Source organism: Nothobranchius furzeri, chromosome 8 (assembly GCF_043380555.1).
Source record: "Nothobranchius furzeri strain GRZ-AD chromosome 8, NfurGRZ-RIMD1, whole genome shotgun sequence".
NCBI lineage: Eukaryota > Metazoa > Chordata > Actinopteri > Cyprinodontiformes > Nothobranchiidae > Nothobranchius > Nothobranchius furzeri.
In genome coordinates this window covers 39,368,123-39,388,762 of record NC_091748.1, presented here as the reverse complement: position 1 = coordinate 39,388,762, position 20,640 = coordinate 39,368,123, and the positions used below count along the sequence as shown (strand labels likewise).

Genomic DNA, 20,640 nt, shown 5'->3' with positions numbered 1-20,640 from the left:
GAAATAGCATGAAACATTTGTTCAGTGATTTTTGTGTTCAAGTTAATCATAAATATTGATTTTAATTTAATAAATATTGCTCACCATTAAGATAAAAAAATGTGTATCATCTTGTTTTTGTCCTCTGTGTTCAGTTGGGTTTAGTGTAAAATAACATAAACCACTGGACATATTTTATGAAACTTTTGGTAAATAATCAAATTTGGATTAATATCTACAACAATTTTTTTCAGCCAACCTAATTTAAGAAGATGATCATTGCTAGTCTACCATAGCAAACTAAAATGCCTATAACCCTGTTATTTTAAAGCCCTTATTCACGAGACAGTAGCTGGAACTCGAGCTGCAGCTGTTACACACCTGCTTAGACTCTATTAAAACCTGGTTGGCTGGGAGCTTTCTGCAGCTGAATGAAAACAACAGCTAGGCCTCCACCACGACCAGAACCCCGGGGCTGGCTAAGAAAAGAATAACCACTCGGGCGAAGTTCAGTCAGACCAGAATAATCAGATGTTTGCTGCCAAACTTCAGTCAGAAACAGAAAATCCAGGTTTTTAGAGAGAATTAGATCATTGAACAGGAAGGACTTATTGTTAACAGAGGGGGTATTTAATAGAGCCATGCTGAGTGAGGAGGAGGAATCAGAAACTACAGAAACAGCTGGAGTTAGTGGACGTAAATTAGCAGGGTTAGATCCACTGTGTTTATAAAAAACCACTTATGGAGGGAACAGGAGGAGAAACCACTGAGGAATGAGGATAAACCAACCTTAAAAAGCTAGGACGGAGAAACCGCGCGGCAACGCGGCCTGGCGGGAATGCGGAAGTGGCGCTCAGGTCACCAAACAAAGGACAAGAAGCTAGAAGATCACGCCGATGTTTACTAGATAAACCACGCTTTAAGAGAAGTCTTATTCTCACCTGGATTCCTGCTCGTTTACCTCTTTTCCTCCGACGTTTTCCCAGGACCAGATGAACATCGCTGGAAGCGCCATGATTGGAATCATTGTTTGGCTCCGTATGGTATCCATGTGGTTTGGTGGTTTTTGGTGACTTGTACCAGTTTGTTTGTTTTAATGCAGGTTTTGTGTTACATTTAGTAAACAAGTAAAAATAACTTGTATAAAGGGCTAGGGACATATAAGTTTCGACTTCAGCCTACTCCTTTTCAGACAGAGAAGAAGAAAAAAAGGGACGATGATATGTATTTTTCAGTTTTTTTTTTATTATGTATGTTTTGTATGTTTGAAATAAACTAAACTAAAAAAAAAAAAGATAAGACTGAGATCCTCATCTGTGCCCCAGACAAGCTGGTTCCCAAAGTCAGAGACTCTCTTGGTCAGCTTGCTTCTCACACCAAACCTTCTGTCAGGAATCTTGGCGTGACCTTTGACCCAGCTCTCACCCTGGATTCTCATGTCAGTTCTCTTGTTGGCTCCTCCTTCTTCCATCTCAGGAACATTGCTAAGCTGAGTCCCATTCTGTCCCGCTCTGAACTTGAGACAGTTGTCCACACCTTCATCTCCTCACGCTTAGACTACTGTAACTCTCTTTTCACGTGTCTGAGCAGAACCTCCCTGAACCGTCTACAGGTGGTTCAGAACGCCTGTGCTCGGCTTCTGACCAAGTCCTCCAAACACACCCACATCACCCCGCTTCTCCTCCAGCTTCACTGGCTGCCAGTCAACTTCAGGGTTCATTTCAAGATCCTGGTTCTGGTCTTTAGGGATGAAGGTGGTAAAGAGCACCGCAGTGATTGGATATCAAAAGCTGACTAAATGACATCACGAGGCAGTTGGTGAACACAGTAAACAAAGAAGGGAAGGCTTGAGAGGCTCTCTGTGCTACTAGACACCACTACCACAACACAAGTGACACTTACAACCACATCTTCCAACTGTCATTTGCTATAACAGAAATGAGAGTTTTATTTTAATAGGCTTTCTAAAACTGTATCTAGAGAATCTATTTATCGCTAGTTTGACTAAGTGGGATTTGTGCTACAATTACCTGTAAAGATGAACATTACAGCCAACTGAGTTTGCCTCACCCCAATATTTTTAAGCATCTCAGATGTGGTATATTGGCAAAAATTGCAATCAGATTTTAAAGTTTGGGTGTGTAGTGTTTACAAATTGATGGTTTAAATCTGTTATGACCACGAAGATGTAATATTCCATATAAATATAAAAAATGAACCTGCGAGGACTTTATTGTAATTATTCAGAAGATTCTAGGATTTAATTCAGAAGATCTAGGTTCTTTGCTTTTTCAGTGATCAACCACGCTTCGTGTTACTTCAAGAAAGAGTCAAGCTTTGTAAATGTAAGAATTTATTTTACAATCCATTTAAAACATGACTACTGAATTAAACATTTAAGGTGAATGAGTGGAGCTAAGATGCTGAAGTAACCAAGGTGTAGATGTGATATGGATCAGTGTTTCCTCATCCATGAAGCTGAGTTCTGGTGAAATGAATTTGGAGTGTATTAAGCTTATGAAGTCATTATCATTAAAATGCATCCAGACGCAATCTCTCTGTGTGTTCTACTTGCCCTTTTGATGACCCCTGTCAGGATCCGGAGGTCGGATGACCTCGAGCACCCAGGTCCAGGAGACCACAAGGTAGCGACTTCCCCGGTCCAAAAGATGTCGATCAGGCAGTACAGGATGGAACCAGCTTGCATCAGGAATAACTCTTAGGGAGTGAACAGTTCAGCTTTTTGCTGCAGGAAGTTTTTCTCCTCAGCTTTGCGGATGCAAAAAGGTTCTTTCTCGACGTGTAAAAATCTGGGATGTTTATGGAGTATTTGCAACAGGTGGCCAATCTGAGCCATCTCCAGAACTTTCCAGTACTCTCCAGGACTGTTCAGAACTGAAGATCTCTCAGTCTGCTTTAGTTTTAGAAGTTATTTGTTATGGTTTGGTCAGCCAATTAAAAGCTGACAGGAACGTAGAGGTTACCAAGGCAACAGAAGCACGCCTTCTTAATACGGAGACTCTGGTCTGGGTGGAAGGTCTAGCTATGTGAAATGAGTTTAACTTCGCCGTACTTGTTATGGTTTTTGAGCAGTGTGAGCAGGTGTGAAGACCTTGTCGTCAAAACATGGTGAACACAGTCTATTAGATAAACATAACATCCACTCAGTGATTTAGATTAATGAAGCATTTCATTTCATTATATTTTTCCCAAAAGTAATAATAAGCAATTGTTTATTTAATGATTTAATAGATTAAAATAATAAAATGAGTTATTAATGATTTATTATAATATTCTTGAGTTTAGCATCTTATTTGAGCTGGTCTTCTTTCTTCTGGAGGCACCGATAGGGGTCTGACTCCCAGCTGGTGTGAAGGTAGACGTTGTTTAGAGGAACCCAACTGTGTCTCCTTTCTGACCAGATGTTGAATAGATGGTGGAAGGTCAGCTGTACCTAAACCGACCATTGCTGGATGCTACAGGTGTTTAAAATACCAGAAGCTGCAGCTCAAAAGCTAAATGAGCGTTGAGGTTAACAGTTTTTTTATTTCGCTGAGAGCTGTCAGAAACGATAGTTAGCTGCCAGACCAGACAACCATCATGGAAATCATAGTCAAAATCATTTGATTGCTCTCTAAAACTAATCTCTCTTCACAATGACCTACCAAGCACTACCAGAACAGGAGCTTCCTTTTCAATTTTCAAGAAACTCCTGAAGACCCTGCTCTTCAGAGAGCATCTTCTAAACTAGCACCCGTCCCCCTCTCTACTGTCCACTCCTTGTTCTCTCCTCTCCATGACTGATGTCAAGTTGTTGTTGTTGTTATTGTTGTTAGCCTCAAGGGCAACATGCCGATTATCACTTGTAAGTCGCTTTGGACAAAAGCGTCTGCTAAACACATAAACATAATCATTGAGAGTAGCAGGCTTGTGCCATGTTATAAAAAACTACATTTTTAAAAGAGGCTCAACAAATACACAACAGTTTTTAAAATTTGCTTTATAATAATTATGCTAAAGAACCTAAACCGAATTGTCACAATTTGAGTCACTTTACTTACAAGGTGTCACTCAAAATATTCACATCCTTAGTTAAATGTAGTGGAAAACACATTTTACTGCGCTTGTGTTGCTTGGTGTTGATTGGACAATTCCGAATGCATGAGCGTTTCTGTGGCAACCAAGAAGAAACAGAGCAAGGCCTTTCCTGGGAGGGAACGAGGGAAAGGGTCGTTTCACTGTTGGCCATACACTTGGCAGGCATGGGACCATTGGGAGTTAGACTGGAAGTTGTGTTCCCATTTTGAACATAAATCTTAAGAACACCATAGTGAACTGCTTAAATGGTTGGCCACTTGAATGCCTGAGTCTGCACCTAGATGTGTTGAGGTTTTTTGCGATGTGTTGGCTGTTTTAGATGAAGTTTGGTGCATTGAGTGAGAATAAGTGGTTGTATATTAGTTAATTTGGCATCACTTTTCACCTCCTGTAATAAAGTTTCAGTTGGTGAAATGTAGGGGTATGCCATCCTGGGTATCGCAATTCGATTTTGTTTTGGGTCCTACAATTTGATTATTGAACGATTATGACGATTACCACTATTTTGATGCATTTTATTTCACCGTTTAGGGTTATTTTCTGATGTCATAACTTGTTCACACTTTCAAATTATTCAGTAGACATTAATTCAAATTCAAAAACCAAGTTACGACCGAGCTAAAAGGAAGTCTGTGACAGCGCACGCAGAGACGACCCCAGACTCAATTTCTATTGCCATTGTGTAATCCTTTAATGATAAAAAGACCTACCACTTATAAGTGACCATAGGCTCCCTGGTGCTGCCTCCACTTTGTAGCAAAGTCATGCATTGTTTCATGACAAAGGTAGAAGTTGTGGGCAAGTTGTATTAATCCATTATTAATCCTACTGGCTGATCAGGAAGAGCAACCACCAGTTCTTCTCCTCATCTAACCCAGGATGGAAACATGTAAGGTGCTGTCGCATGTTGGTGGTGTTGCTGCTTTAGTTTTACCAAACGTTCCTTTAATCCTGACGAGTACATCAGTGACTGAAGCGGAGAAACTAGCTGCTGCCATTGCTGTCTTGTTATTTTCCGCTGGTCTGACCCCTCAAGTGTCCGGGCGGATCAAGTTAACTTACTCTGATGTGATATTTGATCACAGATTCAAATAACTAATTTATGTTGAGGAGTAAGGAAAATGTACATTCAGCAGAGGAAGGGACCTCAAAAATTCCTTTTCTTACTGCCCTTTCTTTTTTATTTATTTATTCTTTTTCAACCTTTATTTAACCAAGTAAAATGTTTGAGAACCTGTTCTCATCTACAAACATGACCTGGCCAAGAGGTCTTGGAAGGAAGTGCAAAAAATAAAAAAATACCACAAAAAAAAAATACAGATAAGCACGTAACGGATCCGACACAATAGGTTATCAACGGGCTTTAGTTTGAATCTGGGTCTGAAAAATAAAAGAACACATACACATGCATGCAGGAGAGTCATTACATCATACAGGGAACTGTGTGTGTGTGTGTGTGTGTGTGTGTGTGTGTGTGTGTGTGTGTGTGTGTGTGTGTGTGTGTGTGTGTGTGTGTGTGAGATCTGGGTGATCAGCAGGAACAGCTGTCAGTTATTGACTGTGGGGAACCCCCCCCCCCCCCCCCCCCACCTATATTTCTGAGTAGCCCTACACTTAGATAACTAAATACAGCTCATAGACTTGGTAAATGCGTACAGCGTTGCATCTCTTCTGAATGAGATCTGGCTTCACTTTTCACCAACAGAAGTCTGCTGAGATGTTCCACCCCTGCGTTCTGCTGCCTGTGGTCAGGCTGAATTATTATTATATTTGTTTTGTTAGGCTCGAGGGCGTGATGTTGAGACAGCCTGTGCTACTGGCTGGTCATGGGACAGAATGAGAGATCTGACTCATTTTTATATGTAGCGGTCCATGTCGGCACCACTTAGTTACACCCTACTCCTCTATTTATTAAACAACTGCAGTTTCATTTTTGTAGGCCTGTTTCAATGCAACATGTTGCCAGCTCAGTCTGTGATTAATGACCCAGACATGGGCTTGTCCTTCCACCAATGCATGTTTTCGTAAAGGCCTTAAATGGGATTAACCAAACTACATCTGGGGTAAATGTCCTCATCTGTCAGTCAGAAAGAAGCCTTCCAGATGAGTCGTGAAACATTGAAGAAAACCTAAAAAGGTGTGGATGCAATAAAACGACTTAGTATTTAGTCTGACCACCGAAGGACTTCTAAGATAAACGTTTCTCAGCTTTCTCAGGATGCACCCATTTTCAAACCCACAAGATTTGCTTACACTATTTGAATAAAAAGAGCAAATGATCTGAACCACATGCAAATGTGTAGGAAGGAGAGGCTATGTACACTGAATGTTATTGAAGGAACGTTTTAGGCATTCAAATATTTAACATGAACTTTTAAAATGCATTTGTTGTGATTCTCTCAGATACTGATGTTTTAAAAGATAAAGCTTAGTGACCAAACTGGACTTTAGGGATCACTGTAATTACATATAATATTTTAAAAGTTTTATGGCAAATTGGAAGTACTGTGTACATTAGACAACTAAAATACTAGAAAAGTAAGCATAATACAGGAAATGAGAGTTGACATTTTTAGCATGTGTAAACCTTTGAGATTAAGTTAATGCGGTAGTCAAAGTAGTTTGATTCCTCGTCCACCCATTTTCAGTCTGGGCCGTCAGGATAGCAGCTCCAGCAGGGAGGCCCAGATTGTCCTTTCCCCCACAAGCTCCACCTGTGGGATCCCAAGGCATGACGGAGATATAATCCCTCCCAACATGACCTGGGTTGACCTGAGGGCCACCTGCCTGAAACACCCTCTCTGGGAGGCATCGTGACGTAAAATCACCAAACAAAAGAAAAAGGAAATAAAAACATCCTTTAGCATCCTAACATCCTTGGGCAGATAGAATCAAACTAATCAAATCAAAGATGTTACTAGAAATTAATTTTTAGGTGATGTGAGAACATTATATGCACTTAAATGTCATCAGTTACTTTCTAACAAATTTTATTCTTCAGACAATCTTTATTTTCATGAATTCTAGTTTCTTTTGAAAACTTCCACACTTAAGAAAGGATTCGATCCAAATGACTTGTATTGTTCTCAGCAGTTCTTCGGTTCTTTTGGTATTGTTTCCTAACCTTTAACCCCTGTGTTCTCTGCAGCTTCTGCACCAGTCAACAGCAGCGTGATCAGACGCCGTGCCCCCTCCTCAGTGACTCCCCTTTTGTGGGAGAAACACAACATTGCAGCCATGTCGAGCATCACCATCGACCCCGAGCTGAAGCCCGGGGAGTTTGTCATCAAGAGCCTATTTGCAGAGTTTGCTGTGCTTGCTGAGAAGAAGATTGAGATGGTTATGGCCGAACCGCTGGTGAGTTAATTTAGGATGAATCAAAGATTCAAAACACACAGAACTTCAGGTTTAATGCTCAACACCTCCAGATGATAACCCATCTTGCTTCTAATTATCATGTATTTAGTCATTATTGAAACAGAATGTGAGGAGCAGCTAAGCTTGTCAAAGTCTTTAACTATTTAGTTCATAACTATTGGGCTGTTTGTCCTTCTCTCCTTTCTAACAGGAGAAACCTCTGTCCCGATCGCTCCAAAGGGGGGAAGATCCACAGTTTGACCAGGTTAGTCGCGCAATGAACCTTGTGTCAACACGCTAAGTAATACTAAAGCGATTGTGATTCTAAAGTGATTCACTTCTTGAAAGTGTCCCGATTGTAAGCAGCTAAATGGAGAACAGCATTCAACAGTACTGTAACGCTGCACAGTTGTTCTGTAGCTTGTTTACCAGTCTGCTTCTCTTTATAAGTGATCTGTTCCTACCATACCCGTTTCATCTCCTCCTCCGTTCTCTGGGCCATTTGGTCATAGCAGACACACCAAGCCCATTCTCATGAAAAGGAGCCTTAATGGCCAGATACATTATATGTTGTTGTCATAAATTTGAAAGAGAACATATTTTGACAAACAGGGTAGAATATGAATTTGTGTGATTTGTGCATAAATATAAACCAGATCCTTTCAGTCAGGAGGAGTTTTCAGTGTTACATGTCTCCTTTGTGCTTTTATCCTGTTTACTGCTGAGGAGAGGAAATATGTTTTATGGGGGGACTCTTAAAAATCTTTGATTTCAAAAGCAAGTTCTTTGAGTTGGATTCAGTATTTAGAACTGAAGAACGGACATCTCATACAGGTTTATTGGTGTGACGTTCCCATTGTCCCACACCAGAAACTTCTTCCTCACCTCTGCGTGTGGTTACAGTGTTGGAGTGCCCATCTCGTCCCAATCGATCCCCCCCACTCAGTGGGCTGTCTGTCCCTCATCTGCAGCTGCTGTAGGTCTCTGTACAATGGGCCAGCCTGCTGCTGAATGCTTTGTTCAGCAAAACACAAAGCCAGTGAGGATATGCTATAGATCCAGCTCGTCCCCTTTGTGAGTGAGCGAGAGAAAATGGGCACACAGAGCGCTAAAGTGAGTGTGTAGAATGGCTGTGTCATGTCATCCTCGGCAGTAAGTCAGCATTGGGCACAGGAGTGTATCTGGCCAGCACCATGAGGGTAGAGGGAGGCATTACTTAATTCTTCTGCCCATCATCCATCATCCACCTCCCTCATCACCCTGCACTAGCCCTAAACACGCCAACACACTCTTAAAAGGTAAACACTGACCACCACACCTCATGTTTTATGCATGGGATAAAAAGCTGTTCATCTCATCTTGAAGTGAACCTTCTTCGTAGTTGTTCACAAGATTTTTTATAAGCAGTAACCCCATAACATTGTTTTAGCTTTTAGAGTAGATTATTTACATTGAAGAGAATGAGGTGGCTGTTATTACTAAGACTGTAGATGTGCTGTGTGATTCGGTGAGATGCATACTGAGCAGCCTCTCAGATCAGCCATGTGATCAGAATGTCCTACTCCTTCATTCCCATACCTACACCGGTTCTTACAAGTTAATAAACTCATATTCATACGGATGTTAAATGGTCGTGGATACTGGTGACTTTATTAGGAACACTTTGCTAGTACCAGGTCTGCAGGTGTGGCACAGCGCCTCGCCCGAGCCCATTTGGAGTAAACACTGCAGTCGTGTCATTTGTGCCAACATAAAACTGATGAAGTGGCCAGTGAGTGTATATCCTGCGTCCCTTTCTCTTACAGAAACTTTGTTGTTTTTCTTGTAGTTAATAAGCTCCATGAGCTCTATAGCAGAACACTGTTTGCCCTCCCTGCTGCGCACACTGTTCGACTGGTACAGGCGTCAGAGTGGCACTGAAGACGAGCCGTACGAGTACAGGCCTCGCTCCAGTACAAAGTCTAAAGGGTGAGGTCATCATCTGTGCTTTACTAGAATTTTTTTTGTTTTATCAAATCAAATAATCAAATAATAATGTCAGTTTAAATCCGTGTTTGGCTGAAAGTATCTTGGTTTCCATTTATTTTCTCTTTCTCCTTCATAGAGACGAACAGCACCGGGATAAAGATTACCTTCTAGAAAGACGAGACTTAGCCATAGATTTTATTTTTTGTTTAGTTTCAGTGGAAGTTCTGAAACAGGTGAGTAATCTGCATTAGTATTAGCCTTTACAGCATTTCCCAGTTAGTTTAATGTGTGTTTGTTAGTGGAGCACAAGCGTTTGACTCGATGTCGACATGTCTTATCCAAGTGCCCACAAGTGTGTTTACGTCTGGTGAAGTAAGATGCTGCTTGTTGAGATTTCTGTGTGCCTGTCTTTAGGCTGAACTATTTTTGGACTGTGTCATTTATTTTGGTCTGCTGTAAATGTCAGAAGATTACACTTATCCTCCCACTGGTGTTGCTCTGGCTGTGTGAATCGTTGGCTTATAAAATCATTCAACAAGCAGTCCAGCCTCCAGTGGTAATGGGACTTTTCCTCCATGTGAACAGTAAAATACATGCTGTAGTAACACAGTAGCTCCCAGATCGGCATGCTGCTGATGTAAATTCAGTCAAAGCAGCATTCTGAGGTTAAGTGGGTTCCTGCAGACCTGAGGACAATGAAAGAAGATGGAGTTTGAAAGCTTGTAATAAAACTAATGAATCTGTTTACGTCACAGATTCCTCTGCATCCAGTGCCAGATGCTTTAGTACATGAAGTCCTAAACCTGGCGTTCAAGCACTTTAAACACAAAGAGGGGTAAGTGGGCATCAGTACCCGGACGGAGCTGTGACCGTGATGAATGATACCCTGCATAAAGTGCTGAAGTTATTCATTCATTATCTGCTGTGGCACTCGTTGTTGCAGGTTCTGCTTTGCTTCAGAGAGACGATTAATTTTCTTTTGTTTGAGCAGAATGACATCATGATTATGACACCTTTATTTTCATGAAATAAAGCAGTTGTAGTTATTTTTTCTGAGAGGTTTGAATCAGCATTACCTAACTGCACTCAAGTTGAGGAGTTGTGTGTTTCAGTTGATCTTAAATGTGAAGTGTCAAATCTTTAACAATTTACAGGTACAGCGGCCCCAACACTGGGAATGTGCACATCATTGCAGACCTGTATGCAGAGGTCATAGGAGTTCTTACACAGTCAAAGTGAGTAAACCTCAGGATGCCTTTGAGCTGATTGCTGATGCAACTATAGCAGTAACTGTGTGACTGCACGGCCTATCGGGACCAGACGTAATTCAGATCAGAAGCTAGCATCCGCTCACAGGAGTAAGTGACACAGAGACAGAATGAAATAGACTGTTATGTTGGTACCAATATGGAATATATTATGACAATTATTTAACAATACATATAATAAATATCAATAAATGACCTAATGCTGACATCAAAAATACAAATCGTCCAAATTCAATAGAACGTCCATTAATTGGGTATCACATGATCGATGGCAAATTCAAAACTCCAGTAGACCCAAGGACCAATGTTTGGTCCTAGAGAGTGAGTCCTGTGTCCGTGAGGGGGAGAGGGAACTGTGAAGGACGTGATTAGGGTCATCGCAGCGCTGAGGTTGCTGAGGAACAGAAGTTTAAGGTGGCTACAGGATCCTCCTACCAGCCCAACAGGTGGGAAGAGTCCGATTCAACCCTCCTGGCTTGGTTCAGGGATTCAGGGCTTCTAGGCTGGCGGCCTAGGTTCTAGTGGGTAGCTCGCCATCCAATGAGAAAAGACCTGGCATGTCCGTCATTTGAAAGACATTCCCACGCTCTTTCCAATGCGGCTCCTGCAGCAACTCTTTTCCCTGTGTCCCGGCAGCGTCTGGCTATGAGCTATTTAACCTCCTGATTGGCTTAGATTTGGCCACGTGACCGGCGACATCGAAGACGTACTGGCCAATTTATTAGAGACAGACCGAAAAACAGAGGCCAGAACCAGACCCATCATTTGGCAACTGGGTTACACTGATCACATTTATTCCTGTAACAACTCCTTTGTAGGGAGGATTTATTTTTGTGAGTAGATCAATTGTAATTTTATGTGTGTTTGTGTGCATGCTCAGGTTTCAGGCTGTGAGGAAAAAGTTCATCACAGAACTGAAAGAGCTCCGACAAAAAGAACAAAGTCCTTACGTAGTCCAGAGCATCATCAGCCTCATCATGGGCATGAAGTTCTTCCGGGTCAAAATGTACCCTGTGGAGGATTTTGAGGCATCTTTTCAGTTCATGCAGGTAACATTTTTCTGTTTGTGCTCATAGTTTTAACTGTGTAATCTGAATGGCATCAGGCTTGTGGCTTCTATTTTACCTTACCTTTTATTTTTAAAACCTCCAACTGCTGACCCTTAGTTGGGTTTTTTCCTAACTCGGCAGGTCTTTGTAATGGCTCACATCTTGATGAGTAACAACTGAAGCTGAAGTCCACCAAGAAAAATGTTTCAGGTGTAGTTAGGAGTTGTGAAAAAGGTTTATTTTAAATTGATCTACAAACAGAAGTCAAGAAAAATGTTCTGCCAGCTCTATTCTTCTTCATTTGTTTATTATGGGAGGTGTTAAAGTCCAAGTCACATTAGTCATCACACACTTATGAAATTACTTCTCCATATTTGACCCGTCCCCGTGGAGAGTGGTGAGCTGCAGCTGTGGCTGTGCTTGGGAACTATTTGGTGGTTTAATCCCCCAGTCCAACCCCTAAAGCTGAGCGTCGAGCAGGAAGGCATTAGGTCCTGTTTTTAAAGCCTTTGGAATGACCCAACCGGGATTTGAACTCCGATGTCCCACGGCGGACACTCACTAGGCCACTGAGAACGTTATTTATTTATGATTTTTTTAATTATTCACTAGTAAGCTGATATTACAACTAAAATGTTATTGTGTTGGTTGTGCAACATAAAACATGGCAGCAGCAGTTAGATAAATACCTTTAAATAAACGCTCTAATTCATGTTTTTAGGACAGATACCATATTTCTGATTCTCATTTATCTCAGAATAAAACAGAAAACTGTTTTGTAGTTTCTGATTCATTTCCACATGGACGATCTGTTATTGCTTGTGTTAATTAGCACTTAGTGATGATGAGATTATAGACCAAAAAACATCAGATTTGTAATTGCTGCTTGGCAGTGGTGCGTTCAGTAACTTCCTTCTAAAAGATGTTTGAGCTTCGAAAAATGAACCGTCACTATTTAAAACGTTTGCTTTAATTATTGACTGTCTCATTTTTTGGCACGTTTCGATTTTATTGTCATTTATTGAACACAACCAGTGTCACAAATCTAAGTTTACAAACATTTCATATGCTAATAAATTCAGTTTAAGATATTTGCTTGTTGGAATGTTTACTCTTCCAAAAAGCAGCATAATTATTTGTTGTACTGCAACTTAATAAAAACCGCTGCAGACTGATTGCATGTTGACTATCTCGTACCACCAGACATTTAAAACACTGTTCTCATGTTCTGCTTGACCAAAGTCCTTGTGCCCTTTCCCAGGAGTGTGCCCAGTACTTCCTTGAAGTCAAGGATAAAGACATAAAGCATGCTTTAGCTGGTCTTTTTGTTGAGATCCTCATCCCTGTTGCAGCAGTGAGTCACACCCACGTTTCTCCTGACCGTTTGTTCTCACTTAGTTCGATTTAGGTTAAGATTGTAGCTCTGTGTGTTCTCAGGCGGTGAAAAATGAAGTCAACGTGCCATGCCTGAAAACATTTGTGGAGATGCTCTACCAGACAACGTTTGACCTTAGCTCCAGAAAGAAGCACTCTTTGGTAAAACCATCTCCATCTTTTGGACGTGTGTACATGTTTCTGATGCTCATAGTGTTTCTTCCCTTCACCCGTAGGCTCTTTATCCCCTGGTAACATGTTTGCTCTGCGTAAGCCAGAAGCAGTTCTTTCTCAACAACTGGCACATCTTCCTCCAGAACTGTCTCTCACACCTGAAGGTACTGCCCACCACACCTTCTGTATTTCAGACAGGTGCGCTCTGCAGCATTAGGACAGTGGTAGAATATAGACTTCCTTGGTTATTCTTATAACATTAGCAATGAAATCACAGGGTTCTGATTTTTGTAGAAATAAAATGAATTCAAACTTACATTGTCTTTTTTTCCAAATACATTTTAACATGTGAAAATATATAATTCAGTCTAAAACAAGAGATTTGTGTTATTGGTAGTGTGTTAGGTAGGTTACTGAGGAAATGGTCTTGGTTTGAAGTGTGTGCTTTGTTTTTCTGTCTGAAAATCATAATGTACTCTCCCCTTCATTATCAGCACATCAGATCTGGACAGGAATAGCACTTGATGTAACTATTACACTGTATTAACTTTTTGTTAAAAAAAACTAAACAATCAAACTAAAGAAAATGTGGAAAGTGTGCTCAGAATGGGCTCACGGACCGGTAAATGGCTCTAGCTCAGACTAACTTACCACAGAGTTCTTATGATCATGTCTCAAGTGCTGTTTTTCCTCTGGTCTGTTATCGACGTTGTGTAATCAATTACAAACCGATCAAGCCTTTCCTCCTCCTCTTACTGACCATTCAACCTGGTGACTGATTGACCAAATAGCTGACTGACTCAATGAGCCTCTTTTCCTTTAAACACTGATTGCCGCTCATGGAAGCCATCTTTGATCCTGTGGTGGATTTATTTCGGTTTGTGTGCTTGTGACGGTGATTTCTAGTGATGTTGGCCTTTTAATGGATTCCTTGCACCCAGCTTTGTTACTACATGGATTTTCTACATTTGAAATCGATCATTTTTGCCACAGAGTCTTTGAATGAATGAAGTAATTAGCTGGGTTTGTCTGAGGCTGTGGTGATGATTTCAGTGATTTCCAGCTTCTCGTTCAATCAGAATTTTTAACTTTGTGGGAGATCGTAAAAATGAATTTTAAGGGTTTGTGCTCAACAAATTGTATACATGGATACATCTTTTTATTCCAAATGAAAGTCTAAGATGAATTCTTAATGCCGTTCATATTGAATGTTTCACTGACGGGGAAGGCAGTTCTTGATGTTTTTCTTCAGCTCTGGTTTCATGGAAGTTATTTGGTACGATTGGTTCAGCCCTGATTTAAAAACGTGAGCCCCACAGAGTTAAAATGGGACGCTGCAATGTAAAGGTGCTTGATGTGAGTTTGAATGCTAATTAGAGTGTGGCTGCTTGTTGCTACAGTAAGGCAGCCCGGTAATATGGTTTCATCCTCTCCCTTTTCTGCTGTCAAATCCATCCCTCTGTGTTTGTTTGTTTCTGTCTGATTTCCAAAACCACAGCACACCTTATTTTAGTTTACATTATGCATTTAAACACGTAATGGACACATGAACTGTTGTTTCATACTGACATGTGACTTAGTGGCATGTTGAACAGTTCTTGATGTTTGTTTACTGTCATTCTGACAAGAGTAAAGTTAGTCTGACCTCTCTTGTCATGTTTCTTCTCTGTGTTTGTTTATAACCTGCATGTGCCCCCCACCAAGCCCCACATTCTTTGTTGCCTGTCATTTGATCTTTTTCTCACATTGACTCGCTCTAGATGCCGTCTAACAACAGCATCCGAAAGCAGATTGAGACACTGCAGGTGAGTTATCTGCTGTCAGTGCTGAACCCAGTGCTCCCCTTCCTCTAATGGTCCAGGTCCTGATCAGAGCGTAGAGACGTGGGGTTGGACTTGCTTGGCTGATCTGGTTCTGCTGCAGTGAAGAGCACCTTGTGAACTAGGAGCTTGTGATGTTGGTCTTTGTGGTTGTTTTGGTTTTTATTCATGGGCAGAGGCTGTGACTTGTGTCCGATTTTTAATTCTAACTTTACATGTGTGGAATGACTTCACTGATGTAAAGACATACTCTGTTGGTTGCTTCTGTTAAAACGGGGGTGTCGAACTCAAACTCACACGGGGCCGAAATGAAACTCTGGGACGGAGTCGAGGGCCAAACTTAATATTTTTGAAAAAGTGACAGAAAATTTGCACATTTTCTTTATCAACATGTATGCAGTTTTGAACCTTTAAATTAGGAAACAAACTTATTTCTGCATTAACACTGAATGTGGAATAACCAAATTACACACGAGCAAGTCGGTTTTAGATAAAAGGCATCAGTGATATTCATTACTTGTGGTATAATCAGCATTTTATAAATCTATTCAGGATTTATGTTTTCTTGTTTATTCATTTTTCTTATTTTTTATTTTCCTTTTTTTTCTCCTGTAATACGTGTCATCGCTGCTGTGACGTCTAGCTTTCCCCACTGAGGAACAATAAAGGGATTTTCTATTCTATTCATCTATCTGCAGCCTTTCCACTTCCTGTTTACTGTAGGTTAAATCTTTTCTCACGGGCCAACAACAAAATAAAAATATCATTTTATCTTAAATGAAAATGCAACATCTCACCTGTTAACTTTCATGTTTTGGAGCAGAAAAAGAGCGTAAAACCAACACATTTAAAGCTCAGTTTGCTCCACTGGTTTACTGTGATGCTCACCTGCAGGGGCGTCGGACTGGGGGGGGAAAGGGTACCGTTTACCCAGGGCCCACTGCAGGGAGGGGCCCTGAGACAGCTTTGAATAAAAATGTTTTATTGTTGTTGTTTTTTCCCCCAACTTACTTAATGTCTTAATAAACTTCCCTTTACCTGGATAAAGAGGTTAAGAAACAGAATTTTGCCTTAAAAATAATAACTGAATAACCTCGGAGGCATCTATCACCCCTTAAAAATGTGCAAAGTGGTTTAGTCCACACCAGCGGCCAGGGGCTGCACGGCCGCATGTACAGCTATGAGACATCGCAGATGCCGACAGCCAGAGCTGGAGGCAGGAGAGTCAGTCATGTCTTTTCCCAAGAAAGGGAAATCTGGCTTCCAGAAAAGAAAAGAAAAGAAGGAGAAGTAGAAAAAGTTAATTGAACAGAAGCAAGTAGAAGGAAGGAGAGCAGCTGAACACAGTTTTAGCTATTAGCTAGCTCTCAGAAGCCGAATTCATGTTAGGTGTTCAGTGTTAAACGCCTTTAGTTTCACCATCAAGATCAAATATAAATTAATTAGTGTTATCAGTGAAAACACTAATCTGAATTATTATCGCGGGCGGCCGCCGCCAATTAATTCGCGGACCTCGCAGTAAAAACAGGTTCACTCTGTGTGGATATTTCAGCTCCTTCCCAGTCATGGACCAGGACAAACTTGGTATCGATGGATTCGTGGTAATCTCAGGAACGTGAAGTTGCCACTGTTTTTCGTTTAGCATGATGACACGGGTGTTAGAGGATTGTTATTGACTTGGTTAGATATTTTAAGCCTATTTTAATTTTCTTTATATTTGATCTTGAAAACGGACAATCTTATAATTTGGCTGATAATGCAGCGATTATAAAATTTAGAGTACATTACATTCACAGAGAGAACCTGGTTTATTTCATGTCATATGTATTTAATATATCAATACATACAGTGGGGCAAAAAAGTATTTAGTCAGCCACCGATTGTGCAAGTTCTCCCACTTAAAATGATGACAGAGGTCAGTTATTTACATCATAGGTACACTTCAACTGTGAGAGACAGAATGTGAAAAAAAATCCATGAATTCACACGGCAGGATTTTTAAAGAATTTATTTGTAAATCAGGGTGGAAAATAAGTATTTGGTCAATAACAAATTCAACTCAATACTTTGTAACATAACCTTTGTTGGCAATAACAGAGGTCAAACGATTACTATAGGTCTTTACCAGGTTTGCACACACAGTAGCAGGTATTTTGGCCCATTCCTCCATGCAGATCTTCTCGAGAGCAGTGATGTTTTGGGGCTGTCGCCGAGCAACACGGACTTTCAACTCCCTCCACAGATTTTCTATGGGGTTGAGGTCTGGAGACTGGCTAGGCCACTCCAGGACTTTCAAATGCTTCTTACGGAGCCACTCCTTTGTTGCCCGGGCGGTGTGTTTGGGATCATTGTCGTGTTGGAAGACCCAGCCAAGTTTCATCTTCAAAGCTCTCACTGATGGAAGGAGGTTTTGGCTCAGAACCTCACGATACATGGCCCCATTCATTCCTTCCTTAACACGGATCAGTCGTCCTGTCCCCTTAGCAGAAAAACAGCCCCAAAGCATAATGTTCCCACCCCCATGCTTCACAGTAGGTATGGTGTTCTTGGGATGCAACTCAATATTCTTCTTCCTCCAAACACGACGAGTTGAGTTTATACCAAACAGTTCTACTTTGGTTTCATCTGACCACATGACATTCTCCCAATCCTCTGCTGTATCATCCATGTGCTCTCTGGCAAACTTCAGACGGGCCTGGACATGCACTGGCTTCAGCAGCGGAACACGTCTGGCACTGCAGGATTTGATTCCCTGCCGTTGTAGTGTGTTACTGATGGTGACCTTTGTTACTGTGGTCCCAGCTCTCTGCAGGTCATTCACCAGGTCCCCCCGTGTGGTTCTGGGATTCTTGCTCACCATTCTCATGATCATTTTGACCCCACGGGATGAGATCTTGCGTGGAGCCCCAGATCGAGGGAGATTATCAGTGGTCTTGTATGTCTTCCATTTTCTGATAATTGCTCCCACAGTTGATTTTTTCACACCAAGCTGCTTGCCTATTGTAGATTCACTCTTCCCAGTCTGGTGCAGGTCTACAATTCTTTTCCTGGTGTCCTTCGAAAGCTCTTTGGTCTTGGCCATAGTGGAGTTTGGAGTCTGACTGTTTGAGGCTGTGGATAGGTGTCTTTTATACAGATAATGAGTTCAAACAGGTGCCATTAATACAGATAACGAGTGGAGGACAGAAAAGCTTCTTAAAGAAGACGTTACACGTCTGTGAGAGCCAGAGATTTTCCTTGTTTGAAGTGACCAAATACTTATTTTCCACCCTGATTTACAAATAAATTCTTTAAAAATCCTGCCATGTGAATTCATGGATTTTTTTTCACATTCTGTCTCTCACAGTTGAAATTACTGACCTCTGTCATCATTTTAAGTGGGAGAACTTGCACAATCGGTGGCTGACTAAATACTTTTTTGCCACACTGTATCAGCAAAGCTTAACATCATGAACCATGACAGACATGACTGAAGAGCAGATGAAGACATCATGCCAGGCACTGATGAGAAAACATTACAAGGATCTCACAGCTGAATTTGAGAATGAGATGCTACACCTGAGAACAATATATGGTGCCACATTCCCACACATTCGGTCTCCTCTTGAGCTGCTTAATGCCATCTACAGGATGCAATTACAGAGCATTTTTGGAGAAGTTTGTATTAAACTGAGGATATTTTGCACACTACCTGTGACTGTTGCTGGGGGTGAACGGGCTTTTAGCAAACTGAAACTGGTGAAAAATTATTTGAGATCAACAATGTCCCAGGATAGACTGAACAGCCTAGCTCTTCTTTCTATTGAAAGCCAATTAGCCAAAGGATTGGACTTTAAAGATCTCATAAGTGATTTTGCTAACATGAAGACCCGTCAGTGGGCATTTACTGGAAAATAAATTCCAGGATTTTTGTTTGAACACATTGTTGGCAAATAAAAATAATTATATGTGAAGTCTGGGCATTTCACTTTTATTATGCTGGCATTTGTATTTGCTCAATATAGAGGTTAAACTAAGATCATATTTATTATCTTGTCTTATAGCATGACAAAAAATGTGTAAGAGCGATATTAAGTAATTGAGCATGGGGGCCCACCTAGAAGACTTGTACCTAGGGCCCAGAATTTGGTGCTACGCCTCTGCTCACCTGTTCCAGCCAGATACCTGCATCATGGGGTTGATCTGAGCTGAGGAGGAGACTCCTGTTGTTTTGTTCATCTTCATCATAATAATGACAACATTAGATGACAACAGGTGCTCACATAGGTTTGTGCTGATGAACATGTCTGAGCAGCTTGACCACGTTGTTGTGTGTCGGGGAGGAAACACAACAGCAGCCACAGAGTCGTGCTGGTTTGAGCGTGTCGCTGCTCGCTGGAGTTATATCAGCTCTGTCTGGACGTTAGTTGGAACACTTTCTCTTTCAGTCGTGAACACATTACTGAGCGGCTAGAATCTCCGTTTCTGGGCTTCAACGTCAGAAAACAGCTGAGTGAACTCTGCGCTGAGTGAGAGAAGTGTAGTTTGTCCGAGACAGCGGAGCTGCAGACACCGGCAGCAGACGCTGGAAAAAACACAAAGGAGGGGGCGCGTTGGCTCCGCGCTAACACCGCAAAGCATCATGGGAGTTGAAGTCTTTGCGGTAAAATCGCCCAGCGGGCCAGTTTTAATATATTTTTGATATTTATCTCGCGGGCCACATAAAAATGCTCCGCGGGCCGCATCTGGCCCGCGGGCCTTGAGTCTGACATATGTGAGTTAAAATATTTAAGTTGGGATGTTGTTGAGGTTGGGACACACGAAGGACAAAATCGGCACACTTTAAACTTGTTAAATAGAATTTAGAGCAAACCTGGGCTTGTTTAAAATATTTTCAAGCCGCCCAACTCTTTTGTATTTTATTGTTGGTAAGGCTGATAGTTTGTATGTTTTGCCTCATTTCCACTGATTTTACTACATATTGGTACCAGGCCCTTGTTTCACTTTAACCCCCTACAGGGGCTCGTAGCTGATTTTCATAAGCCAAAATAGATGGAGGTACAACTAAAAGCACACCCATTCTGGTTTTGGAGACCAACACCGAATATTATTTATTTATTTGGGGGCGACGGTGGCACAGGAGTTAAGAGCTCGCCCCGTAATCGGAAGGTTGCAGGTTCGAGCCCCGCTTAGTCTGTCGCTGTCGTTGTGTCCTTGGGGAAGACACTTAACCCACGTTGCCTGCTGGTGGTGGTCGGAGGGACCGGTGGCGCCAGTGCTCGGAAGCCTTGCCTCTGTCAGTGCGCCCCAGGGCAGCTTTGGCTACATTGTAGCTCATCCCCACCAGTGTGTGAATGTGTGAATGACTGATTGTGTTGTAAAGCGCCTTGGGGGGTTCCAGGACTCTAGAAGGCGCTATATCAAATACAGGCCATTTACCTTTTTTTTTTTTTTTGTAATTGTTATTCAGCTCTGACCTGCGGATGCTGATTCATCTAAAAGAACTATAATCAACTGATTTCTTAGTTTTTTGTTTAAGCTTGACGAGCTGGAAGCAAAAACGTTCATAGTTTT

General features: G+C 41.5%; 1 protein-coding gene across 3 annotated transcripts in view; it reads left to right on the top strand.

Moving 5' to 3' along the window:
- The window catches only part of fryl (furry homolog, like), an 81,653-nt gene that overhangs the window by 24,374 nt on the left and 36,639 nt on the right, over window positions 1–20,640 (top strand). For 2 of the 3 annotated variants that reach the window (XM_015975627.3, XM_015975626.3), the window contains exons 2-11: window positions 7,226–7,434; window positions 7,646–7,699; window positions 9,263–9,402; window positions 9,539–9,635; window positions 10,158–10,237; window positions 10,557–10,637; window positions 11,551–11,719; window positions 12,981–13,073; window positions 13,157–13,255; window positions 13,330–13,431. In XM_015975627.3, coding sequence (XP_015831113.3) covers window positions 7,226–7,434; window positions 7,646–7,699; window positions 9,263–9,402; window positions 9,539–9,635; window positions 10,158–10,237; window positions 10,557–10,637; window positions 11,551–11,719; window positions 12,981–13,073; window positions 13,157–13,255; window positions 13,330–13,431 — 1,124 coding nt within the window. Of the gene's footprint in view, window positions 1–7,225; window positions 7,435–7,645; window positions 7,700–9,262; window positions 9,403–9,538; window positions 9,636–10,157; window positions 10,238–10,556; window positions 10,638–11,550; window positions 11,720–12,980; window positions 13,074–13,156; window positions 13,256–13,329; window positions 13,432–15,027; window positions 15,073–20,640 lie in introns of all 3 variants that reach the window. The other variant, XM_015975618.3, reaches the window with a different exon arrangement.